Here is a 27,406-nt window from a genome sequence, read left to right on the forward strand (position 1 = left end):
TGCTTTACTAGTTTAAGGAGCTGGTCTATATGTATCATTTCAATAGTGGATGAACCATTTCAACAGCTGAGAACCAGGCGCAGATTAATACCTCAATTAAGCTTCGAGGTTTCAGCAGATCCAAGGGTTATTAAGAGGCGAAATCAGGAGGTTTGAAAGGAATTGATATTGGAAATCTTGGAAGGGGATCAATCACAAGCCAATATTAATTGCTTGATCTTAAGCTAGCCCTTTGGTAATGTTAGGTACTTGATCTATAAATTCAAGCTTGCAAGCATTTTTAAGACTCTTCTAGCTGGAGTTTGAAGAGTCTTCACTCTTCGAACTTAAATTTAGAAAACTTTGAAGACTATTTGATATGAATAGACGCAATGCGTTCGAACTTATTATATATGCAAACAAAATTTGAAATGCTGATGACATATAGCTAGATGCATGTGAGAGATACAATTAATTGTCTGAAAATGCAAGCAAAGCAAGATGTAGATACCGTAGAATTTCTCTTATTATTTAGTAGTTTAGTGCACTATATATAACATATAATCACAATTCACAAGGGCGAACTACTTGAGACTTGAGAGCTCTCATTCATCCAGCATTTGTAAGCTAGCAAGAGCCATGTATAAGATATGTTTTCAACTCCGATCAGCGCAGAGTAGCCTTTTCGGTTTCTTTGGTGGCCGGAGGTTTTGAGACCGTGCTGGCAAGCCTTCGGAAACTTTTCTGAACTCTCCGAAAGAGCTGTCCTTTAGGAGCATGGTATACGTGAAACCCAATTGCATCTAGGTACCAACCACCTCTTCCTTTTAAGCCAACAATTTTGCCTCCATCCACTGTGAAAGTAAAGGGTGTGCCTTCTTCAACTCCAAATGGTCCAAATGTTCTTCTATTGCTCTCAAATTTCAGTGACCGGATCACCGGGCTGCCACCATACACCACCGGACAATAGTGTCCGCTCACACTCACTAGGAACTCATCAGGGTACTGCAACTTTATCTAAAATAAGCAAGAAAAAATAACAAAGTTTTTAGAGATCATGACATGCATCACCTAGCTTTCAACCCAAGTTACCTAGCTATCTATGATTTAGGGTTTTATAGTAATACTCTTGTATATGCAAGTAGTAAGAGCATAGGTTAAAAATCAAAGAAAATACTATATATATGAGTTTTGAAGCTGACCTCGGCTGTTCGATTGCCTCCAAGACCACCATGCTTTTCTGATGTAGCTGGCTTACCGTTCTTATCATATACTACAACAATGGAGTCGATGCAATGGCCATAGACGAGAGTGATTTCTCTCACCCCATTATAGAGCCCATCATCCCAATCGTTTCCACCGTTGCCTCCCCATGGTCCCAATATTATGGTCTTCCTCTTCCCACCTGAATTGTCCTTCCCACTGTCCTGCACAGAACAAGTTTCACAAATTTTTCTTTGTTCAACATCTCATTACAGACTAGAAAAGTACAAAGTTTGCAAAGATACATGAGGATTATTCAAAATTCACCAAGTTGCAAGACAAAATTCCTTACCATATGGATTGATGAACTTACGGAATATGTTTGAAGTTTGATAGATGAGAAATAAGATGCTCCACTAGTCCAAATGTGTTGCAACAAGATTGCAAATATATAGGGAGGTGTATTGAGATATGAGAATTATAACAATATATATGGGGAAGTGATGGTGGAATGTGATGCCAAATGCAGCATCAGATTCTATCACTGGCCCTATCGAGGAATCAGGAATTTTGCTTTTGCTTTGTGGTTATCACTGGCATGATCTACTTCTGGTGACAATTTGAGATGCTTCAGTTATATGTTGATATTATAGTACATGAATTTACCACGGCAATGGAGAATACTTGCTTTAATTGTGCTGAAATATTTCTGACCAAAAGAAAATTATGCTACTAATCGAAAAAAGAAAAAAGAAATTTATGCTGATTCATATCAGCCATGAGTCACATTTAGATTGTTCTACTATGGATCTATCACACGAGTCACATCAAGTATTCCTTCTTTCTGCCGGTGCTAAGTATATATTGCTGGCTTTCTCTGTAGACTTAGTCTAATGTCGACTAGGATTGTTGCGGTATCCTACAATATCCTCAACTTCTCTATTCAGTAGAAAGAACAAGGGCATGAGCCAAACTACCCAAGATAGCATAAGCCAGGTTGCAATATAAATGAAGTTATAATCTGGTTTCGAGCTTTCGGCTACTGATTTTCCTCAGCTAGACCATCCAGCAAGAATCCAAACAAGAAGTTGGCAGTGTATAACCAAAACAACCTTGGATAATACACCAAGGTGCTTTTGGATATAGTACCTGATGTTCATCCGAGATGCAAAGGGACAATCCCAACAGCCAGATTGTACTAATCAACCTAACGCAGAATGTTAATGAAAAAGGAACAAAGCAAAACAAAATCTCAACAATGAATTCAACAGGAATTGATTCAAAGAATTTGGAGAAAACGAGTAACAATTGCAAAAGAACATCCACTGCAAGAAACAAAGAAACCGAAAAATCCAAAGAACAACCTAATTCAAAGGATCATCAGGATTACTTAAGAAGATGCCTTCTTGCCATGCATATCAGATTTTTTTAATAAACTAAAACAAGTGATCTCGTGTAAGTCATTTGGACAAGACTTCAACTTTGACTTCAACCAAGCAATCCAACCTGACTTCCCTTTGGCCCGCTTCAAGTTCACTTTCTTGCCTACCTTTAAAGAGTGCCGCCAACATTTATTGTTTGGATGCTTAGATGTGCAGCAGGTTGGATCCTTCTTACTCTCCATCATCTTCTCATGTACCAACTGCAGTAGTGACAGCAAGAGAAAGTATAGCTTCCATGAGATCCCAGAAAACAAAATTTTCTTGGATAGCACAATACTCAACATAGTGTTTCTCAAAAAGAGACGATAATCCAAAAGAGAATGCACATTAATAGGGTAATATAATAAAGATGACACAATTTGGAGAAGCATGCAAGGAGACTGTGTACCTTGGTGAATTCACTGCTAGAAGGGGAAGCTATAGATAAGGTCTCTGGGTGCCACTTCTGCAACGTACTATTTAATAGTTCTTCAGTACCAACAGAAGAATTGATTATTTCAAGTTTGAGACCACAGACCGGAGGAAGTGACATTTCTCTTAGATCTTCGTAGATGATAACATTCTGAATTGACCAAGGTATGCATGAGAAAATTTATGAGAAGTGCAAGTAAACACAGAATATAAGTTTAATAAGAGTGTTACCTTAATAGTGTGGACAACCAGTTTGACGCCTCTATTGTGATCAAACTTGCCAAGGAAATCTCGCAACTTTTTAAACCAAATGGGCTCGTCTTTATTGTGATCAAACTTGAGCTGGCCAGCAGAAGCTGACCCAAAAGAAAGCTTGGCCTCCTTCAAACATATAGGATTCAGAAAAGAAAAGGGCATTTTCTGATTTTTATCACCTTGATACTCGAAAGAAAGAAGATTTGGAGTATCAATCTCAACTCCCTGTAGATTCACACAACCCCTCAAGACTAATCTGTTTAATCGATGACTTGCAATTCTAATATCTTTTAATTTCAGGCAGTTACTTAGATCCAGCTTCTCGAGGAGAGGAAAACCAAAGAATAGTTCACGAAACTGATTATCTGTCATTTTTTTGTCCTCTAGTGTAAATCTTTTCAGAGACTCACACCCACTGAGGATAAGTTTGCAAGCCGTTCTATTCTTTCCACAATACCAAAATGTCTGAAGATTTGCAGCTTTAACTTCAATCTTCTTCAATCCGCGGCAGTGGTGTACTTCAACCCTATCAAGCTTAAGGAGACCTAAAAGCTGCAGAAACTTCAACCCTGTGCAACATATGAGTCTCAAATCCTCAATCAAAGGACAGCTGGAAATAATATTCTGCATTCTCTGTTTGTCAACATTACAATCCCGCAAATATAGCTTTTGCAGATGGGGAAGCTTTATAGCACAGCTAGGATCAAGTTTGCAGCTCTGCAGCCTTAATCCAGTTAGTGTATCTGAAGCAAACGCTTTCCTGGGAAAATTGTAAACATTTCTTCCTCTCGTATGAATATGGAGACCTAGCTCCTTTATGATATTATTTTCAGTTGCAAGTCCAACCCAGTGTTCCAAACCACGCGCCATTTCTTGATCATAGGAGGTCAAATGTAGCTCAAATTTACGTATATTTAAATTTTTCTCAAGGTGGCTCAGAAGAGACCGATCAATGAAGTCCTTGAACATCTCATTCTTTCTCTTATCTTGGACGTGTTCTGGTTTCTGAAACTTGCGTTGATCAAATGTCAAAACAGAGAAAGTGGTCCATACATCCCTCCACCTCTTAGACAACACACTGGTCCGAGCAGCACCTTTTCTACAACGAATGAGAGATAGGATGTGATGAATGACAGCTTCAGGCAACTGTGAGATATAATCAGCGGACTCAATACTTGTTTCAATGCCATTAACAACTCCACCAGCTTGCTTCTTTCTAAGCTTCTGCCTCTTGCCAGTGATATTAGATTTTTCTCTCTTTCGCTTTTTTCCGGCTCCATATTTGTCCCTGCTCCCCGAATTTCCGTCGCTTTGCTTCTTTTGTTGTTCAGCATTCTGGTCAATGCTATTACATTCCTTCTTACTTCTCTTTCTTTCATTTCCAGGTGCTTGTGCAATCAAATCAATAGCACCGGATTCATCCTGTGGTGTGCTAGATGTGCTTTTCCTCTTCATGTTATCTTCAAAAGATAAATAGTAGGTCATGAAACACGATATCCTGCTTAAAAATAATGTTAAATAAAGAAATAGCCGTAAGACTTCGCAAACAAAATTAAACAAAATGTACAAAAGAACAAACCCCTCAACTATAGAAATAAACAGAAGGGAAAGATCCATAACGTTCCGGGTTCACATTGCAAGGCTAATCCAGACCATACCCTCACCTTCCATACTCTATGGTACTTGTTCAGTGAAACCAATGCCACTAAGATAACCAATTTCACAGAAACAGAAGGAAATCCTATTACATCTTAACAGTTGACTTCCCAAACCAATAAACAATTTCATAAGATTTTCAGTTCACATTGCATCGTTAATGTCAGACTCATACCAACCAATATAAAATCTCACATTCTGATCTAACATCACTCAAGTACCCAAATTCCACAAAAATACCTGAGAACTCTCATCCACATTACCTGCCACAATCCCAGAACTAAACCCCACTGATATACTACAGAGCACAACACAAAACACACTTCAAAATCTCTATTCTCTTAGTCCAATACCTCAATAAAAAGTTCAGGAATTTCTTAAACACTCATGTAAACCCATATTGGGTGTATCACCATACATAATTCTTGATAAAAAAAAAATTAAAAAAAAAAAAAACCAAAACCAATAACAAAATAAAAACCTCAACTTTTTCTAACACAAGATTTCATTGCATTAGAAATCAATTGGGTGTGTTGGGTATTCGCGTCTAACATATAAGAGACTCCTAAAAGGTATTTAGGTATCTCTCCACAATGATCACAGTTCAAGATTCAGATAATTCATTCTACCCTAGCAGGTTCAGGCAAACAAACATTCAAAGACTCAATTTTTGAATCAAAATTGAAACCAAATCGAACAATTATCGATACCCGATTTGAAAAAAGAAAAGAAAATTATGATTTATGTTCATGATTGTGAAAATTACCTCGATTTGCGTCCCCAGAAGAAGAGGCCGCTGTAACATCAAGATGAGTCGAGGTTTTGTTTTTTTACGGCTTCTTATAGGAAAGTTTAAAGTTAAACCGTCTCCTATTGGGGTCGGTTGTTTTTACTTTGGGTAGAGTTACAGTTTTTGGTCTTTTATTTTATGAAGATTGCAATCAAGCCCCTGTAGATTCACAATCGTTACAAGCAAACCCAGTTCTTTGCCTTACGTTTTTTATGACATGGCGGCTCTTGAAAACTGAAAATGGACCAATAATGACGACACTTTGCTTTACATCATAAGGACCTAGTGGCCCTATGTTTCTGAAAGTCTTTAGAAACAAATTCCATACTTCAACTAAAGAATTATAGGTCATGAAATTTTGGATATGCTAAAGTTTCTTTAAACTGGAGCAGGGGTTCAGATTGTGACATGTCAAATCTAAACCTCAAAACCACTTAATATTGAATTTGTCGTCGATAATATTCTATACAAAATTTGCATCTGTCGACTTATGGATATACATGCATTCAAGTAGAAGAGAGTTGAAATGAAGCGTATCTGCAGCTTGAGGAGGAATGAAGTTCAACTGGATTTTGGTGTTGAGAAGATGGTGACCCAAAACAGCTAGAACGTCAGCTAAAAAATTGGCTACTCTGAACACATGAGAGAAGCTGATGAAACTGAAGCTACGAGAAAACTTCAGAAATTTCACAAATTAGAGATTTGAGTCTCCATTGATGCAACTTATGATGAGAGAAGAGTCCCTTGCAATAAAAAAGTTTTACGGCTAAATCTTTTTAGCAGCTAGCGCATCCTTCAAAATAAAGCACTCAACCACATGAACACCTGCAGAAAAAAGGGGGCGAGCACTAGCAAAAACAGAAGAACCATTGGGATCTCTGGTTACGTACCTAGCAGTAATGTAGAGGCAGCAATGACACAGGCATCTAAGTTAAGTTTGACTGAGGAGTGAGGAGGAACAACTCGTTTGATCACCTCAACATCTCTTTTTGACTTAATTGATTCTTCAGTGTTAAGGACCCGGTAGGAAGAACCAATTGAAGTAGAAGTATTAATCACCATAGTTGGAGAGAACTGAACATATTAGAAAGATTAAGTTGTTGTTTCAGGTCTTCCAAATCTTCCAACAAACCAACAAACAGTCTTCAACAACATTAATGATGACCCACTTTTTAATAGTATAGGTTTAACTCGTTTTATTTGAGACAAATTTCGAGTTGTGTTAAAATTGACAATCTATTACAAACCTTAAATTATAATCTTACTTTTATGTTCAATTATCCTTCACCAGTAAGTAAAAGTCGTTGATATGATTGTCGTGTCATGTGTGTGGTGCTACAGGCCAATCAAATTGTATCTTCGAATGCCCTTGTCTTGAAATTGCCCTTGTTTTATATAATTATATATATACATATTACTCTTTAGGAAATATATGCAGGCAACGTATATTTAGTTAAGATCAGACTTTTGTTTCATGCATTCTAATTTTTAGGTAGATGATCCACCACAATGATGATTCCAATGTACTTATATATAGTTATATCAGCTGTTAGTTTATAACCATCACAAAATGAACCATATTTAAAAATTTCTCCACGTTTTTTTTTCATATGTACATAATTAAAAAGTACATAGCATTATGCAAACGCATCGAAAGAAAACAAGAAAGCATAACAAGATGCATAGATGCATCCATAATGAAAAAACAATAAAAGATAACTAGATGCACAAACGCATCTATGTTGAGAAGTAACCAGACTATGACTTGAAGCCGAACGACATCGCTTAGCTGCATATGAGTGATATGACACGATGACAGCGTAAATGTGATAGTAACCGTAACCGTAACTGATTGTATGACCACTTAGGAGAGGTGATTCGCCCACCAGGAGTTCGAGAGTAACCAAGGGTGTAAGAAACTGGAAAATTAGCAAACGAACTCCTAAAAAAAAGAAAATACTGTAGTATTCAAGTTTATTCTTCTTTTTGTTTCGAGTTTCGAGTTTAATACTGTAGTATTCAACAAAAAATAAAAAAATTTGATAGAAGAAAGGAAATTTAACACTTGGGCGCCGGGTGACAGCGGCAGCCTATCAGCACCCCAATCCCTTTCCTTCATCGATAAAAAGGTAAATCCCTTTCCTTTTTCGTTTTCTGCCCACTTTCCAACTTCGACCACATATTACTCCCAGTAAATTGTTCTCTATATAAATATATGCGACTCTCTTGTAGCTTTCACACCCAAGTCCTGTACTTTCAATCATCATCAAAGTTCAACACTTTGCAGTGTTCATGGAGTTCATGTGGGTCTCTCTGATTCTAGTCCTGACTCTGCTTGGTGGTCCTACACTCACACTCTCAGATTCCTCTTTGAGTTCAAATGGGCTCTCAGAAATCCCCAGAAAGTTGCTAACTTTAGCTCAGAAACCTCAACTGTTTGAGTGGATGGTGGGTATCAGAAGGAAGATACATGAAAACCCAGAACTGGGTTATGAGGAATTTGAGACCAGTAAGCTGATCAGAGCAGAATTGGATAAGATGGGTATTTCATACAAGTACCCAGTTGCAGTTACTGGGGTTGTAGGCTCCATTGGGACTGGAAAGCCTCCTTTTGTTGCAATCAGAGCTGACATGGATGCTCTAGCTATGCAGGTTTGATAGTGCAAGTTTTTGTGACTAGAAAAATTGTTGCTGATGTTTAGTTTGAGTTAAAAAGTTGAGTTCTTTATGATTGGATTGGTGTGCTTTGTAGGAAATGGTGGAGTGGGAGCACAAGAGTAAAATCCCTGGGAAAATGCATGGATGTGGGCATGATGGTCATGTTGCAATGCTTCTGGGTGCTGCAAAGATCCTTAAAGAGCATGAGAAAGATATACAGGTTTATTGCTTTGTACGAATATTGTCTATGTTTTATCCTTGTTCTCAAATTGTTAGTCTTTGCTGTTGTGTACATTGCTATACAGACTGAGAGCGTATTAGTATCTACAGTGTATGAGGAGTGTGTACATATTATGATTCGTTTAGGAGATACTTGGTTTCCGTAATTGTTATGGCTATGTTCTGTAGTTTCGAAGTACTGGTAGATTTTGGAATGTTAGGGTGACTTCAGATGTCTCATCTTCTTCATTAGGCCAACTTCCCAAAGTAGTAGGAAAGAGATCATCGTTGTCTTCAATTCGTTTTCTGCTTATACCATCTATTAGCCACATGCTTAGGGAGAACAAAGTGGTACACTCCTGACCATAATTGTATTATTAGTAGCTAATTGATACCTATACCTATAGCCTATGTTATGGATACATGAGACTTGGTTTAGGGCCAGTTTTGTGTGGTAATTGTGAAAATAATCTCACGTTGAATAATATATTGCTCTTTTGAAATTCTTCATGGTTGCCAGAATGTTGCCAGTTTCAATATTGTGTCAAATAGATAGATGTCTTATGGGTTAGGATCTTGTGAGCTTTATTATTTTGTCTGGATGCCTGATATGATCCAACTATTGTTGTTTCATTAGGGAACAATTGTTCTTGTATTTCAACCAGCAGAGGAAGGAGGAGGTGGAGCTAAGAAAATATTAGATGCGGGAGCATTGGAGAATGTTACTGCTATTTTTGGGTTGCATGTTGCCCACCATATTCCTTTAGCTGAAGTAGCTTCTAGACCTGGTCCTTTTTTTGCTGGTAGTGGCTTCTTTGAAGCAATAATAAGCGGAAAAGGAGGTCATGCTGCCCTTCCTCATCATGCGGTCGATCCAATACTGGCGGTTTCAAATGTGGTTACTAGCTTACAACACATTGTCTCACGTGAAGTGGATCCACTCGACTCTCAGGTGAAAATTCCTTTGTTCTGTATCCATAACTATGGCTTGCTTTAGTCCATGTATCTACAAAATCAGTTATATTAGATATATTTAATCAGTCTGAATACCATTTCTTTGCAGTATTGGTTTCTTGTTTCGTTTGTGTTTGCAGGTAGTTTTCTCTAAGATAATACACTCCTGATTGACATATGAAAGGCACATCTTGCTTCTTTCACTGAATCAATAGTAGGTAGTTCTTTGGGTACCTATTATTACCATGTTGATGACCTCTGTACACTTCTGAAACTACTGCATTAGAATTCCTGTTTTGATCAAACCATGAATTACCGTTCATTTTCAGTGATATGTTTACATTTAATTATGCTCCCACAATTTGATTGTGTAAACGTTGAAGTCTTTCCTGCTTCTGTTAGTCAAGTCACAGAAAACGGTGGTGTTTCCTTAATTCATTGTTTGTAACCTTTGCCCTCTGCAAATACTCTCAAGTCAACTAAGTACTTGGTTAAAATTTTCAGGTAGTGACAGTTGGAAAAGTTCAAGGAGGTGAAGCATTCAATGTCATTCCAGATTCTGTAACAATTGGTGGCACTTTCCGTGCCTTTTCAAAGGAGAGCTTAATGCAACTCAAACAGCGCATAGAGAAGGTACTTTCCAGATTCTGTATTCATATTCATACTGTGTCGAGGGCGATTTTGTTTCATTAGTAAGTGCTGTGTTTATTTAAATTAATTAAGTATTATACAGACAACTTACGTTCTCATATGAACTTGTAATAATCAAACTCCAAATCTTTGAATTGCTATTAGTTTCCCTAATTTGCGCTCTTGCAAGAATCTGATCTGCTTCAATTGATAGGTTATAATAGGGCAGGCTGCTGTACAAAGATGCAATGCAACAGTCAATTTCTGTGAAGATGAGAAACCTTTGTTCCCCCCGACAGTAAACCATAAGGAATTGCACACGCACTTCCAAAATGTCGCAGGAGATATGCTTGGCGCACATAAAGTCAAAAACCATCCGCCATTAATGGGATCCGAGGATTTTGCATATTACCAAGAGGCAATACCTGGATTCTTCTTTTTCCTTGGAATGAAGGATGACCGACTTGGATATCTGGATACACCCCACTCACCTTACTTCCGGATCAATGAGGATGCACTTCCTTACGGTGCTGCACTTCATGCTTCTTTAGCTTTTAGGTATTTGATTGAAACCCAACAGGAGGTTCCTTTGCCAGAACAGCAAATTCGTGATGAGTTATGACCAGCTTACTGGTGAATGCACGGTTAATTCTACGAAGTCTTCATGGACTCTGCAATTTCAAATTTATGGTTCTACACACAATGTTCATTAGCGTACATCATTTGACATGAATTGTTAAATGCAATCAATAGAATGAAGCCGATTGAAAAGAATCAATTAAGTTTACAGCCTTTGATTAATGACTGAGTAGTGACATCTGCTGCTTCAACTGCTTGATTTTGTATATTTGGGAGGTATAGTTTTTCTGAGTTCTGAGATTCTTTTTCTATGTCAAAAGAAAAACAGTTTAACTCGGAGCTTTATGCTGTTTTTGCATACAGATTATAAAGCTTTAATCCTTACTTTTATGTTCTACGAGCTTTTCTTTAAGTTCAGTTACGGTAAACAAAGTTATTCTTTTTTTTTTCTTTTTCCGTGAAAGGAATCCTTATGTCATTGGTCATTTCTTTATGAAGAGGGAAAACAATTATTGCAAGGCTTTTTGGAATGCAGAATTTGCTCTGCAGAGAATGGTTCCTTTCCTTGTTATTCAGAAGGATTATAATGGCTGGTGAGCTTAATGAATTTTAGAGCAAGAAGAGGTGGGTTCTTCTATTTATCTAGAATTTTTACTTTTTAGAATAAGGAAGAATTATCTGGTGGGTTAAATTAGATGGATGGAACAAACTGAGATCAATAAGCACTCTATTCAGTCTTTTGCCATTCAGTACTTCCTAAGTTTGTTTGCTGAAAGAGAATCTGATAATCTTTTTGAGGCCATCTTTATTTTTTATTTTTGTTTTTTTTCTTTTATTTTTTCTGCTGAATTATGAAGGACTTAGACTGCGATGTGTCTATTCTTGGTATCAAAATGGTGTGTTCGCTGTTGGGAGTATAAGACTGCTGGTACTGATGGTATTTCTGCTAGTTTCTTTCAAGGACAATTGAATGTGTGGGTGATACTTTGGCTTCTTGTTTGGTATTATTTGTCCGTTTTCATTTGTATCATCATTCATTATTTTTGATCAACAGGCATGCGGCAAGGAACTTCATTTTAAGGGAAGCTGGATTGGGGTAAGCTGCTGACTGTCATGTACCACAATATATAAGTGGGCACTCTTATTTGATGGTTCTTTTCCTTATAGTGGTGTAAGGTAAGGAGGCTCCCTTACTGAGCTCATTAACATTACTAAAGAATACCTGATATCTCTGCAATGTGCATTGCTTGAATTAGACTTGGTAACTATGCCCGTGTTAATCTTTTGCATTACTGTAACTGCGAAAGGTTCAAACTTGCTTCTGGAAAGAGGCCCTTTCTAAGGTGCTCTATCCATGCAGGCTCACTCTGCGATTTGACCCGAACTCTGGAAAATCTTTGGTTGACAAGTTAATATCTCTCTTCAACAAATGTCAAATGGTACAACTGAACATGAGATCACAACCAACCGTCTTCGTAAGACGTTTAATCCGTGTTCAAGCAAACTTTCTGATATCCTTGAATGACACTAATTTGTTCCTGTGACATATGAGGAGCATCTGCAGCCTGGCCAAACAACTCACTGTCTTTGGCTTTAAATTGGCATAGTCAGTAACTCTTGTTTTTCTTTTACAAAACGATCATTGATGCTTTTCTTGTTCTTCAAAATATACAATCCTTACAGCCGGATTTTTTTAATGAAAAATACATCTTATCACTTTTAACCTTTGATTTCCATGCACATCTTAAATGAATGAATAAGAATCGTTCTGACAGTTATGTTAATCTCTGGAAATTATTACAGCTGCTCCTTTCCTTGCACTGGGAAGTCACAACCCCAGTGCCTCACAAAGAAGTCAACAAAGGTTTTAACATCGAGGATTCTTGTTTGTTACAAACTTACAAGGGAGGCAATAAGAAAATTTTGATACACCAGAAGTTAAGGAGATGAAACTAAAGCAAAGTGGCCTCAAGTACGTTGACAGAAAGTACAAAAACTTCAGAAAGAGACCAGAAATGGGGGGTCAGCAAATTTATTAAACAATGATTCAACGGCACTTCATTCAATAAGGATCCCAACCAGATACATATATTATTTTAGCAGAAAAATTTTCTAGGATGCTAAATCTTTTGTCCTAATTTTTCTATACATACAATATGATTTGACATTGAGGTCTAAAAAATCCTAATAAATCTTGGTGGAAAGGAACCAATCTCAGCAGACAAGTCTGTTGTTAACTCAAAACTACATTCACGCTCCCATCTGCGGTGAAGACAATCTTATGTCAAAATCCAAAAACTTTAGATGCTAATTCTAACAGAGGCTCCAAAGCGCTTGGAGCAAACTTTCTAGCAAAAAGGAAACAGAGCGAGGTCGGCTGGTTGTTGTAGAGACATTGTTCGCTTGTAGTAATCTTCTTAAAGAACTCTTCTGTAATATCATTTTTACCGAATGTAGCTGGATGAGCACCACCTCTTGACCAGTCAACATAAGTAAGAGTCCTATTTGCCAAAAGATATGGAGTCTCGATGGTAAGCATCGTCTGAAAGTAGTGCTCATCTACATAACATGCAGGTTTGCAGTAGTCTCTGAATACAGGGTAGTAAGTTACGTCTTGAACAATCATATGTGCAAGTTCCCGGTTGATCTCAAACCACTGGGACCCTTTACGCCAATTACTGAGATTGACCAAAGGGGCCATGTGTTCATTATAGCGTCCTCTCCCATAAGGTCCAATCTCGTCAAATGAACCCATAAAGCTATACCTTGATCTCGATAAGTAATGGTAGACAATGCTGAGGTTGCTCAGAGGAATACATGACTCTGAAAGGAGAATAAACCATTCATTTGAGATGTCAAGCAATGCATTAGCTAGGAGTCTTCTCTCAGCTTCACACATGTTCATCTCTCCCCACTCTGCGAGCTGATTCAAAATATATGTGGTCAGACATTTTAACACAATGAAAACAAGTAGGGTTCAACACATATGCTACAAATGTTCATAGGAACTTCAAGGTAATTATCTTCCTTTTCTGGTGAATTAGTAACTAAAGATGTACCAGTGCAGCTGAGAAACTAAAAGTACTCCATTGAACATCTTAAAGTGTCATTCACAGTAAAATGATAGTTTAAACCTCTCTATCTTCAAAAATACATGTTCCAATGGTGAAAATTTCTACATATGCAAAAGAGGAAAGTCAGAGAGCAACTTCAACTTATAAGTCTCTGATCTTTGCTAATCAGGTGATCCTCTCTGTATATAACAAACAAAGGTTACAATTTGTCTCCAATTCATTTCATATATGAATTTCTTATTTCTCAGCAGATATTCCACGCAGTGCAGGAACATTGGTCAAGGTGGAAGCAAATATTCAATTACTACTAGCAAAATTGGGCTGAAATTGTTCCAGATCACCAGCATAACATGGCAAGAATTGGTGGACATTGTGGAGATATAATTTCAATCATTACAAGGAACAAACTTGGTAGTTAAGAAAGTTTATGATAAAATGAATAATAGGTATATGGGTGTGCTTCATCCTGACTTAGGTTGCGGGAACCTTTCCAATATCAATTTTAGATGACAAGTCCAAAACTGAAAATTGTCCTTTTGAAGATACATTGGAAGTGATTATCAGCATACAACCTTGGGAGAAAGTACACAACCTAAAGGGTCGCATCTATAAGAGGTTATTCTGGTATTTTATATAAGTACCAAGTCATAAAAAAAGATAGTATTCCAAAACCAATGGAGTTTAAACTCAACGCACCCTTTTCTGTTTTTCTCTAGTCATTTTAACTTTTGGAAAATTATCACCGATCCCTACACTGAAATATTAAACCACAGATAGGGAACGATCTCACTACATCCGCACCAAATGTATGATATAGGAGAGGAGAGAGTACTAGAAGGTCATTACTAAAGCAGCTGTAGATCAACCATCCTAAGCCGAATTTAAGAGGTTAAAGCTGATCATTAATACAACAATGAATATCATGTATTCCTTCCTAAGAAGAATACTTAACCATTAACCTCAACTCATATTTATTTTGGTAACCTAGAATCCAACACATTGATTCTTATTTGAGAATATCTAGTTTATTGCATTGGTTTATCCTAAGAAATATATAGTTTCTATCGTTTGGTTAATTTTCTTAGACATGGGTTTATTTACACTCAACACAAGAAATTTAATCACAGCAATGCCAGTAAGGATGCAATATATTTTAGAGAGTACTCTCATGCATCCAGGAGCAAGTAACAGTAGCAAATAAAAGCTAGTGACTTGAGAATTAGGATACCTTGCTTGGGATTTGTCTCTTGTAAAACACTGACGTAGCTGAGAAGTTGGGAGTATAAGACGGCAATGAATGGACATAGATCGAGTAAAGCCCCTCGTGCCCTTTAAAAAACCGCTCCCAAAGAGGCTCCATCGGCAAAGGTCCCTTGGTCAAAAACATGAAAGCAATCTTGGGAACTCTTTTGAACGGATATTCCTTTACTTGAGGAGCCATTGAGGCCAGCCACAGCAACTCAGTGTCATTCATGTTATGCAACAGACTCGATGGAGGTCTAATCCAGCTCTCTAATGTGTTTGGCTCTGCAAAACATGACCTCATAGTAGATGGTTCTGCTGGAGCCATATGTTGAACTCCAAAATACCGGATTGTATGCATACTCAAAATCGAAACCCCGAGACCCAGAACCACAAACATTAACAGGAATTGGATCAGCCTGAATGGCAAGGCCCTGGTTTTTAATAAACTACCACCAGGGTCCTTGCCTTCCTCCAATCCCCCCACCCTTGACTGCATCTTCAACTCAAATCCTAACCAAATTCAACTGCCAAAAACAAAACAAAACAGATCAAATTCAATTCCTGAGTGATATAGTCTCCAAAATCATCAGATTCATCAACACCCTTTTCAAACTTATTACAATAACACTAAGGTGCTTGATGAAATGCCACAATGGAAACCCAAATGGGATCAAGATCACGTCAAAAAAATGACAAACACGAACGGATTTCCAAAAGGGTACTCGCCCAACAACAAATCCCGGATCAAAGTCGCACCTTTTTGAAATTCCAGCTTTCTCGGCATAGAAATAGGCAAAGCATGCAACATGGTTTATATGAAAAATGATAAGACGAAGAAAAAATGATAAGACGAAGAAATGGGCATTACCATGTGGGGTTTATTGCGTGGAGGAGAGAACTAAATCAATGTCAGATACGTTTGAGGCAGAGATCGGCTCTCTCTCTCTCTTTCCCTCTCACACACACTTTTGTCACTTGAATCAGTCGTGTGTTGTTTTGGGCCGGCTTTAAATGAAGGTTGTGGAATTTATGCCTTTGTGATTTGGTTAGAGAGAGATAGAGAGATTCATTCCTCTCTAAACTTTATTCTCTCGTGGGGTGTTTGAAACTTAAAAAACCCATGATGATGGTGATGAGGAAAAGTAGAACTGAAGCATTGAGGAGAGAGAAAGAGAGAAAAAGACAGAAGAGAAAATGGAGAGAAGGTGGTGGGAAAACCGAGGGGGTGTGTGTGTTGTGTTCTGGTTTTGGGGGAGTTTTGTTTTGTTTTTTGGTTCTCTCCTGTAGAGTTGGGGAGAGAAGCAAAGGGGAAATACGAGGTCAGGTGACTCAGTGGCCTTAGGTTGTGCCTTATGTCCGGTGATTCTACGGGTTTTGTGGCCTTTTCTTTATGCACGTGTTGTGGCTTTACCAGTTTACCTAGTCTGTTACAATCGGAGAAGTTCTTGGGTCAAGAGGTCGGACCATAATATTGTTTCGAGTGGTTCAAAGAAAATATATCATTTGATATTTATAAGGATATTTTGTAATTTTGGACGGATAGAATATACCATTTAAATGGAAAATGATATGCGTTGTCTAGTGTCAAACTATTTGTCATTCCCATCTATTGATGGTTTCAATCGTATATGTAGTATTTGCGCTCAATTGTGGTGTTCCTCCTACTATGGCGGTATATTATGCAACCATTGAACTATGATCCAAGATTAGATTGACATTTTGAGTTTATCTTCTTTAACGCAAATCTAAATTTGGTATTACAATTGTGTGTCATAACAAGAAGTAACAATTGTGTGCTCAACACACAAGGAGTAACATTTGAATGTAGGAAGAAGTTTGCTGAGTCCTTAGTTTTCTCTTTAAACTTTTTTGTTCTTTTGCTTTTTGTTTACCTCAAGTGAATCTCACTCTGTACTCTCTAGTAACACCATTTGAAACAGATCAACAATTATGAACATTGTCAGCAAATGATGTGCATATCATTTTGGGTCACTCTGTCCCTTTCTCTTTGGATGAAACGGCAAACTATTCGTGTGATAGCAATCGGCAGGCACCATACCATTCTTGTTTCTTTTCCCAGCTTCATTGTTTCTTACATGAACTTAACCATTTTTATAATTGGTTGAGTTATAATTGGCAACATCATTTTGATCTCCGTGGTGAATCGTAGATTACAAAGCTATTTAGTATAAAGTCCAACCTTATTATTCAATCGTTACCTATGAACAACAACAATCCAATTGCTTAGATTACAAACGACGCGACGAAAGTCTTGTTTTTTGCTCAACATTTAGGCCCGCGTATGTTCTTCTGTACCCTGAGTCAGGTGAGACTGTATCAACCATTTCTCACATTTCCCTTGGTTTCATTATGGACATTCCCTTCGCCTCTTGGATTGCAATCATCTCCTAACACTAGCTACTCGGTCTCCACAGAAGCGATGTTGTTTGAGTAGTGATCTCCATTGAGAACTGCAATCCATTGCCTGATAATTGAGGATGGTTCTTCAAAGTTAACCTCTAAAGAGCGATATAACTGATTGTCTGATTCTTCAGAACCCGAACATTCATATCGAGTCTTACCACGAGTTAAACCCTAAACCCTCCAACTTAAATACTTAATTAAACTACTGTAGGATTTGGACTTTGAATCATGGCATAAAAATAACCCATCCTTCATCCCACGAGACACATTAACCATTCTACCACTATGAGCCTAAAGAGAAGAGAGTTCGTTCTACAAGAAGCTGGCAGAGCTTTAGCCATTTGACTGCATATAGCCATCCTATCTCTAAACAGTCACCTTGTTTTTGTTGGTTCTTCAGCGGTCCTTGCCTCTTTGAAATATCAACCAATTACCTTTTCACATTTCAAGAAATTTACCAAAAATTATTACTACTTAAAATGCATTCAGAATTTGACATTTCTAAGATAAGTTCCTCAAACAGAGATTCTAACCGCTGGAAACTAGTTAACCCACTCCCATGATCTAAGATACGAAGCTAATCTACAGCATTTCAACTATAACTTGGGCAATGACAGATTTCACACAAAAAACATCTGTGCAACATATCTCATCATGCTAATCAGATAACAGAACCAATAGTGTTACCGTGTTGAGCCAAGAAAATAGTAATGCAAGGAGCCAAGCACTCAATTGTGAAGGGAGAGAGCACCAATTGTGAAGGGAGAGAGCACCAATTCAAGTGTTTCTCCTTTTCTATTGGAAGCCTCATGTAACCAACAACCTCATCACGCGTTACACATCTAGATAATTCACAATTCACAAACCATTCAAGTGCTTCCCTATATCCTACTCCTTTCTTACAAAGCACCTTAAGTTACAAATATCCTCATAACACATCAGACATGTTACCAGTTCTACAATACGTGTCCAAGTGCTTCTCCATTATCTAAAATTCACCCTAACATGATAAAACATCAAACCTGTTGCTAGTTCCACAATTTGTCCAACACCAAGGCTTTTTGGTTCATCAATACCAGATCCCTTTGGGCATGGCTTTTAACTCTGGTACCACTAAAGCCACACAGCAAAATAAAAGCCCTACCCATAAAACAAAGACATGCCTAAACATGGGACATGAGAGAGAGAGAGAGAGGATGAGAAGCTATACCTAAAGACTAAGGGAGGAAGACTTTAAAAAACAATTCAAGATACGTATCAGAATTGTTAGACCGACGATATTATGTACCAGGACAGTTGCTTATACTACCGAAGGAAGTTAATTGCCAGAGTCTTAAAAAAAAAGAAAAAAAGCGGCAGCACAACAGTTTGGACTTGATAGGTTGATAAGTTCATTGAATTATTACTTAAACGAAAATGTACTAATCTTGACACAGCAAACAGCCCTACTCTTTCTAATACTACATATCTGTAAAATTGACATTGATACCACATTTATTCTAGCAATGAAAGCAGTGAAGCAAGAGATATAACTTGAACCAAAACAGAATAGCTCACAAGCATGTAGTCAAAGTAGCACATATCCATAAAATCTCACAATTCAAACATTGCGCTAAGATAATTCGGCAAAGCAAGTACAAATTTAAACCATCCTTTGGCTACGAAAAGGTTAAAAATTCGAAAATGACACTATTGCCTCATGTAGAAGTGCTCACAGATCCAACCTACTTCTCCGATGAGTTAGGTCCCCTCTTCTTCCCGAATCCAACAACTGCAAAACCAAAATAACAACTCAAACTCAGTAAAATTCACATCACCAAAATACCTACCAAATCAAATCAAACAAAACCCTAATTTCTAAGAAGAAAAAAACTAAATAAGAAAATTTAGGGGAGTGATAATCTGACCGGCGGTGACGAATCTCCGGTTGTACTGCATCCTCTTGTGTGCGCGGCCTCTCGGCTTCTTCTTCTTGTCCTGCTTGGCCACCTTGGGAGTCTGACCTCTCACTTTTCCGGCACGAGCCAATGAACCGTGAACCTTACCTGCACACACAGTCACAGACCAATCGGAAACCGCCACATATACAAAGGAATCTAATACAAGAAGCATTTCACGTACCCATGGCTGATCGTAGTCGCTCGCCGGTAGAGGAAACTCAAAAAACGATGGAGGCTGTGCTGCTCAAGCTTCTACGATTTAGGGTTTCACGAGCACTGCGCACCAATATAAACTCCTTATATAGAGCCAACGACGTCGTTTTTAAATTATATGAAAATGCCGAAAAATGTCCTTATAAATTTTCCAATGCCGAAAATGTCCTCTATCTTTACTTCACTATCTTCTTCTTCTTGTGCTTTCCCTCCAAACACAGCTGAGCTCCGAAAATGGCGACGATGCCGAGCCACGGCCTGAGGCACGTGACCTCTGTACGCCCGTTGCTGCGGAATTTCCGGAGCGCGACGGCGGTGACGGCTGTGTCGTCTTCGCCTTCGACAGAAGATTCGGAGCGGGCCGAGTCCGAGCCCAAGCCCAAGGCCAAGGGCGGGTCGTATTTCCCGAAGCGAGGGCAGACTCTGGAGCTGGTGTGCGAGTCTTTGGCTTTCAAAGGGAAGGGTCTGTGTAAGGTGTCGGAGACTGGGTTCGTGGTTATGTGTGACCGGGCTTTGCCCGGTGAGCGCTTCATTGGGCGCGTCACTCGCAAGAAAGGGACCTATGCTGAGGTACCAGTAATCACTCCTTAGAATTTTTGTATGAAAATTGAGTCTTTAGTTTTTTTTATTGCTTTTTGGTGTAAAAATCAGGTTTAGGGAATTTAAGTAGTTTGGGACGAATTAAGAGTTGGTAAAGTTTGGTACAGCAGTGTTGAAAGTATGTTTCGGGCTCATTTCAGAGAAATTTGATAGGAAGGATAGATGACTGGATTGTTCAGGCTTAGTGATGTGTACCTGGGGTTTGCTGAAGTGATTAACTGATTGAAGAACTATGGTATGAGATCGCTTAAAGTAAAGGAAAATAAAGATATAATAGACTGATGTGTTGAGTTATTTTGGTCTCGTGGAGATTTGTTAGAGTTAGAAGTATTCTGTGAGTACTGTGTTTGTATGTGGAGAGACATGTCGTAGAGTTAAGGCTTGGAAAAGAAAACTTGGGTGTGAAAACAGTTTGTAGAGTATGTATATTGAGCAACCTGCAATTGTTATTTTGTTTTCATTGGCGTTATTCCCAATTCTATAGTGTATTTGTATTATAGTTCATACGCTTCACAAGAGAGACATTTATTTTGGTTAAAATGTGCAGGTGACAAAGGTAGAGACATTATCTCCTCACTGGGATTATGTGGATGCTCCTTGTGAGTATGCGTCTTACTGTGGAGGATGTAAAACACAAAATTTGTCCTATGAGGCGCAAATCAGAGCTAAGGAGCAACAAGTTCGTGAATTGATGATAAATTTTGGGAAGGTTTCTCCTAAAGAGCTGGAAAGCATCATGAAGCCCATTGTTCCCTGTGACATCCAGTTCCGTTACAGGAATAAGGCTAGTGCATAACTTGATTTTTTTATTTTTTTGTTAAATTCAGATGATCATTTAACTGCATGCAATATCTATAATCCTTAAACGGTTCTAGATAGTCTTCCATTTTGCTCTCTATGCCCCTTTTACTCAACCACCACTAGTTTGACTTTCGATCTAATGAATTAGTACAACCGGCTCTTCATGTGTGGAAGTTATGTGGACGACAATGATAATACTGTGTAATGCCGTGACATGTGACTAGAACTATAGAGAATAATGGAAAACAATGAGCATGGGATTAAACCTAAAATTTTGTTGGACTGTAACACCTTACAGTATATTGCATCACCAATCTATTCACAGTACTTTTGTTTTCTATTCAATTCAAATTTGGACCAAACATAAAATTGGTGCTATGGATTTTAAAGGTGTAACGTCATGGTGTGTGCATATTTCTATTTCTCCATGACAACTTCATTACTCACAGCATCTAAGTACCTAACCTAGTGCGGCCTATACATTTGTACTTATTGTCAGCTTGGCCCTGTAATCCACTTTTAAATCTTTAAGAAGTGTATCAATCGATTGTAGTAAAGGCAAAAAAGAATTGATATTTTGCTGAATTTGCAGATGGAGTTCTCATTTGGTTCTCAAAAATGGTTACCTAAAGAATCATTACACGAGAGAGAAGATGGAGTTGATAATTATGCCTTGGGTCTGCATGCTCCTGGTTTTTTTGATAAGGTTCTACATATTGACAAGTGCTTATTGCAAAGTGAGCCTGCTGATATGGTAATTGCTGTGCAATATCAGATGCCTTTTATTTTATAAAATGAAGAATCTATACTAAATATAAAATAATGGTTCAGCCTTTTTTTCAGCCTTTTGAACTTTGGATAATGTCACTGCTACTGTTCATTGTAAGTATATAAAATAATGGTTCAAGTCAAAAGAAAGAATGTTGTTATAGAAATCCTCAATATCCTCTGTCTAATTAAAATCTCAGTGTCTTTTCTAAAGTAAAAAAGAAAAGTAAAAAGATTAATCATATGTCCACTCTTTATGGCAAATATTTGTTAGGAAAAGAAACGAGTCGGCCAAAATGTTGCACTTGAGTCTATTTACTCATATCATACTCATGAAGAACTCTTGGGGAACCAACAAATGTCAGTTGATGTCTCTATCAATAGTAGAAACCGATGTCACTAATGCAGTAGTATTGTAAAAGATTATGTTAGTTTTTTTTTGTTTTTTTATAATTTATTTCCTTTCTTCTGTTTTCTGAGAGCCCCATTGTTTCCTACTATCATAATTACAATATAATAACCTGTCTCTGGGCGCCGGCACAGTGCACTTTCCAATTAAGATGCATTTTTTTTTCTAGGGGAGTGAAATACTCCATGTTTTCATTTTCAATATCTTAATTTTAGTGTTTTTCTAGTTTGGATTGTAAATTTGTGTCGTTAGAACTTGAGATACTAAAAGAGATTGTAAAATGGGAAGTGTGAATCCTCAACTTGTCAAGCATATTCTTCTAAAAAAAAAAAAAAAAAAAAAAAAAAAACTAAATATTAAGTATATGGAATGCAGTGTGTAATATTGTTGGTGATTTTACAACCTTTTTCTTTGTCTACATTTATCTAATGCAGAGACTCAGATTTCTTTCTCCCCAAATAGAATTGATAGTATATATCATCAGTGTCAGGAATTGTGCTCTCTGTCTCAGTCACTTGTTTTTCTGGTATATAGGTTCTTGCTGCCGTGCAACAATGTTGGAGAGATCCACAATTAGGTCTCTCTCCTTTTGATGTTTACATTCATGTCGGATTTCTTAAGCATCTAATGCTAAGAACGGGAAGGTACTAATATGCATTTGGAACTTATTATTCTTGTGTGTGGGCATGTGGGTATTGGAATTCGTAGTCCTCATATCATAGAACAAGCCACTCCTGCATGAATCTATATGCAACTCATGTACCTTCTTCCATAAATAAAGATAACTTTTATGGCTACTATTATGAGGATAGGGGAATGCTAAAAGAATGACAAGTAGTGTATCTGAGTCTATGTCTTGAAATCTCTTGTTGCTTTATGTGATAAATTGAACCATTATCTAATTTTTTTTCTTGAAATTGAAGCTGAAAGTTATTGAATTGGTAAATCTTAGTGCTACTGAGGCCATAGTGTTTAGATCAAGTAAACAAATGAAGAGTTCAGTTCTGGAAATGATACCTGTTATGTACATGGAAACATTCTTCGAGACTAATTTATAATGAAAACCTAAATATCATTTCATAGCACAAGCTATCTGTGATAGGTTGAGGGATACTTAATATGTTGTGTTTCACTGGTAATTTAAACAGACTCCAAGTGCAGGATTTTCCCTTGGGGGATCTATCTTTTCAGTTCTTAAGTATGTGTGTGTACACACACACACACACATATATTTATCTTTGTGAGCTCATGAATATCTAATTTACTAAGAATTTATGGTTGTCACTCATGTTTCAGGAATGTGAAGACCGGTCTTCCTGAACTTTTGGTTAATTTTGTGACCTCATCATACAAGCCAGAGCTACTCAAGCCTCTTCTTCAAAGGATAACAGCTATTCCCGAAGTGGTTCGTATGGACAATTTCCAATTTAATTGGTACTGTGAAATACATAGCATCAGACGTAATAACTTAAACAACTATATAATGTATCCCAGTTTCCAATATTATTTTGAACTATTTGAGATCGGTTCTCTGAATACTACCTGCATATACGACATTGCTTCAATTGCTTTCTGTGCCTTCTTGGTTGGGTGAATCAAACCCATAATGCATATTGTTTAGAGTTATCTCAACGAATTTGGCATCACTTATCTGAATAGGTTTAATGCCAATTGAAATACTCGTATGTTCGTCATGAGTTCTCTAATTCAACACTTATGGGACATTTTATGTAAATTTCCTCTATTGTCTAAACTTGTTTGAATGTCAATTGCATAGTGAAATTAAAGTCAGCCGCAGTACTTGATTTTTGTAAATTCCCTCCCTAGTCCACCTTATATAGAAACCTGTTGAATGTCAGTTGCATAGTAAATCAATGTCAGCTGCAGTAGACGACGGTTGTTTGTCTGTATGGTTGGTTAATCTGGAGAAAATCAGTGAACTGGATATACATATCATGAAATTATATCATCCACATAAAACGTAATACTTTCTAAGCTGGGCAGTGTAATAGAGAAACCTGTTTATATTTCCACTCCCTAGATCTTTGTCCCAAAATCCTTGTGTGACCATTCCGCATCCATATGCTTTTTGTCTCATTGTATGTTTCTAAAAATTCCTCTTTTTGGGAATCCCTATTTCTTTATGTTTAAGCTTTAGTTATAGCATCAAAGGAGTAACCTAAAATATTTAACATTTCTTTTCTGGTAACAGCTCTATATGCAGAGGTGAGTAAAAATGTATTTCATTTTTGTCATGATTTCTGTTCACATTCTGTTTTTGTATATTTTACTTTCACTGAGACATTTTCTACTCATCACCTGATATATAAATAGTTATGCTCTAGTCTCTACGTTTAAATTTTTCTTTTCCCATTCTATTTGGTCTCATATGTCTGATTTTTTCTATGACTGATAGGTAAGCGTCATGAACAATGTAAATACTTCTGTTGGTAACACGTCTCTTGGGGAAGTCGAGTACACTTTGTATGGAAAATCGAGCATAACAGAGACCTTAAGAGGGCTGACCTTTCAAATATCAGCAAATTCATTCTTCCAAACAAATACTCACCAGGTATGCAATGTGAAAGAAATGCTTTGTTCTTATCTTCAACACATTCTAATGGTGATTAGTTCTTGCTTTCTGTTAGTTTTTGAATTTTTTTTTATGGGAATACTATCCTTGAAATTAAACTCAAAAACTGTGTAAATGCATAGGCAGAGATTTTATATAAACTCATAGAAGATTGTGCTGGTCTCAGAGGAGAGGGCTCAGAGATTGTTCTTGACCTGTTTTGTGGGACTGGCACCATTGGTCTGTCACTTGCCAGAAGGTAATTTTAAGCTGTTCATTTGTTTCAGATGCCTTACAAAAATCTGATATTATGCTTTGCTTATTAACTGCAGGGCAAAACATGTTTATGGCTATGAAATAATTCCTCAAGCCATTGCAGATGCTTGTCTGAATGCTGAGCTGAATGGCATCCATAATGCCACATTTGTTCAAGGGGATCTTAACAAAATTGATGAAAATTTTGGGAACAATTTTCCTAAGCCTGACATCGTTATTTCAGGTAAACTCTTTGTTGGAACCCTTACTTTTTCTAGCTTTGTATCTTGTAATTTTGAACTTAAGGTTTACTGTTTAGGAACTTGAATCATAAGGCTAACATTCAATTTGATTGCTTTCTTCTTCTTGGAAATTTCTTGCTTCTAATTTGATGACGCCAAGGTTAAACAAGACGTTCCTAGAAATTTCGTGATGTTTTCTTTGTTCCTATTGGATGTGATTTTCTTTTTGGTATGATGCATACTTGTGCTCTTGTTGAGTACATTAAGATATACATCAATTCTACTCTCTGCAAGTGCTCCTCTCAATATCTTCATTTGAAATAACTGGAGGAGGTGTTTCCTGCTGTATGAAGAAATACGGTTTCTTCTGTATAACTTGATTAGATTTGATTTAGAATGGAAGGAGAACAGTTGTCTCCTCTAAATATGCTGGTGACAGCATTTTCTTTCTGGATGGTTCAGAGAAACGTTAAATCTTAAATCTGCCAAGTGCAGTTTCAGGACTGTAATAAAGCCCAAGTGTTGTCTATTGGAAATTAACTCAGAGGACGTAAAATTTCAACATCCACTGATTGTGGGGTTGGGTTGTGGATGCGTGTCCTTTGAAGAATTTGAGTCTTTCCTTGGGAGGAGGTTCTAGAGTGTAATTATTTTTTGGAATCCAGTAGTGGAGAAGGCTTCAAACTTGGAAAAGAGGTTTCCTTTCCATGGGAGGAAAGATTAACTCTGGTCTACCTATGAAATATATGGCTTTTTAAAGTGGTGTCGGGCAGTTTACCTATGAAATATCTGGCTTTTAAGTCATCGTGTAATATTGCTAACAAGCTTGAAGGATTGGTCGTAAGTGTTTTGTGTAAAGGTATAGTGGAGGGTAAAAGAGATCACTTAGTGGGTGCCTTGTTTAGTTTCTTCCACAACTATCCCAAATTTAGAAATCGAAGAAGACTTCACTCAAAGTTAGATATTGGCTTGGTTGGTAGAGGGTCAAGACAGTTAAATCAGATCCCAAAGTATGTATGTCCAGTATCATTTTTCTCAACAAGTGAAAAGCTAAAACTTATGGTGAAAAGCTAAAACTTATGGCTTGCTAGTGGTTAGCGTTCTTTCTTTCAGGTCATTGTGGTGTAAGAGGATAATTGATGAAAATTATTAAGGGTTGGGGTGGAAAATTTTGCGCTCAAGTTGAAAGTTGTTCAGTCGTGTGGTCTTCAGTGATATTTATTTAACTGGATTTGCTAGCTGTAGTGGTGTAATTTATTTTGCACTTAGCTTGTTTATGTTGTCTCTGTTTGTTTTTCATATGGGATGTGGATTGCTCATCCCCTATTACTTTAATGAAAAAAACAATTTGCTTGACCTTCATTTTGGCATGGTGAATTATACAGATCCCAACCGTCCAGGAATGCACATGAAGTTGATTAACTTTCTTCTAAAGCTGAAGGCTTCACGCATTGTTTATGTATCATGTAACCCTGCCACATGTGCGCGTGACCTTGATTATCTCTGCAATGGTGTGGTACGTATCTGCTTTTTACCTTGAGTCCTTGACATCTTTCTGTGACACAAATTTTTTGACATGCCATAACTTTCATGCAGGTAGAGAAAAACATAAAAGGCTGTTACAAGCTAAAAAGTGTACAACCAGTAGACATGTTTCCGCACACTCCTCATATTGAGTGTGTTTGCCTGTTGGAACTGTGTTGAGGCAGTTGTGGGTATGATTTTCGTTACAAAGGTTGTTCGTAGTCCTTATAGCCTGAGCTAGTTTATTTTAGTTATAAAAAGAGTAATTCCATCACCTTTCTCTTTCTTAAGTTTAGATACTTCTGTAAATTAGGGAGTTCCAACTCTTGCTCAAAATGTTTTATTCTTCCAGGATTTTCAAGCTTGCCAAGGAATGATTGTGGAGTTTGAAGGTTGTAGGAAGAAGCAACCAGGGGGGCAAGTTGCTTCAGATCCTTGCCATTTTGGCTGTTGTGGAAGGGTTAATGGTTTTCAAGTTGAGAGAGAGATTGAAACCGCCGTTACCGAAATTTTGTGACCTTCAGGTGCCCTATACTCATGTAAAACTAACTTGTATGCATACA

General features: G+C 37.5%; 5 protein-coding genes across 5 annotated transcripts; 2 read left to right on the top strand and 3 right to left on the bottom strand.

Annotated features, from left to right (window-relative positions):
- Nucleotides 1-367: 367 nt before the first annotated feature.
- LOC101299670 lies at nt 368-5,790 on the bottom strand. The gene is made up of 8 exons (XM_004298516.1): nt 5,713-5,790; nt 3,267-4,788; nt 3,013-3,186; nt 2,593-2,824; nt 2,390-2,507; nt 1,535-1,598; nt 1,182-1,406; nt 368-996 (listed from the first exon to the last, which is right to left on the bottom strand). Exons 2-8 carry the CDS (start codon nt 4,773-4,775, stop codon nt 646-648), a joined length of 2,673 nt encoding a protein of 890 aa, XP_004298564.1. The 5' UTR covers nt 4,776-4,788; nt 5,713-5,790; the 3' UTR covers nt 368-645.
- A 2,198-nt stretch (nt 5,791-7,988) lies between these two features.
- On the top strand, nt 7,989-11,114 carry LOC101303993 (IAA-amino acid hydrolase ILR1-like 4-like). The gene is made up of 5 exons (XM_004297572.1): nt 7,989-8,388; nt 8,489-8,614; nt 9,251-9,565; nt 10,072-10,200; nt 10,412-11,114. Exons 1-5 carry the CDS (start codon nt 8,029-8,031, stop codon nt 10,817-10,819), a joined length of 1,338 nt encoding a protein of 445 aa, XP_004297620.1. The 5' UTR covers nt 7,989-8,028; the 3' UTR covers nt 10,820-11,114.
- A 1,691-nt stretch (nt 11,115-12,805) lies between these two features.
- On the bottom strand, nt 12,806-16,289 carry LOC101304278. The gene is made up of 3 exons (XM_004297573.1): nt 15,964-16,289; nt 15,079-15,619; nt 12,806-13,699 (listed from the first exon to the last, which is right to left on the bottom strand). Exons 2-3 carry the CDS (start codon nt 15,589-15,591, stop codon nt 13,061-13,063), a joined length of 1,152 nt encoding a protein of 383 aa, XP_004297621.1. The 5' UTR covers nt 15,592-15,619; nt 15,964-16,289; the 3' UTR covers nt 12,806-13,060.
- A 2,768-nt stretch (nt 16,290-19,057) lies between these two features.
- LOC101304568 (40S ribosomal protein S30-like) lies at nt 19,058-19,735 on the bottom strand. Its single transcript, XM_004297574.1, has 3 exons — nt 19,641-19,735; nt 19,427-19,564; nt 19,058-19,290 (listed from the first exon to the last, which is right to left on the bottom strand). Exons 1-3 carry the CDS (start codon nt 19,642-19,644, stop codon nt 19,244-19,246), a joined length of 189 nt encoding a protein of 62 aa, XP_004297622.1. The 5' UTR covers nt 19,645-19,735; the 3' UTR covers nt 19,058-19,243.
- A 162-nt stretch (nt 19,736-19,897) lies between these two features.
- LOC101304863 (uncharacterized RNA methyltransferase CT0009-like) lies at nt 19,898-27,309 on the top strand. Its single transcript, XM_004297575.1, has 11 exons — nt 19,898-20,242; nt 20,820-21,056; nt 21,666-21,827; nt 22,785-22,894; nt 23,547-23,655; nt 24,667-24,822; nt 24,966-25,081; nt 25,155-25,321; nt 26,705-26,835; nt 26,916-27,054; nt 27,196-27,309. The coding sequence occupies exons 1-10, from the start codon at nt 19,907-19,909 to the stop codon at nt 27,021-27,023; spliced, it is 1,632 nt and encodes a 543-aa protein (XP_004297623.1). The 5' UTR covers nt 19,898-19,906; the 3' UTR covers nt 27,024-27,054; nt 27,196-27,309.
- Nucleotides 27,310-27,406: the final 97 nt, after the last annotated feature.

The sequence above is a fragment of the Fragaria vesca genome, linkage group LG4 (genome assembly GCF_000184155.1).
Source record: "Fragaria vesca subsp. vesca linkage group LG4, FraVesHawaii_1.0, whole genome shotgun sequence".
NCBI classification, from domain to species: Eukaryota; Viridiplantae; Streptophyta; class Magnoliopsida; order Rosales; family Rosaceae; genus Fragaria; species Fragaria vesca.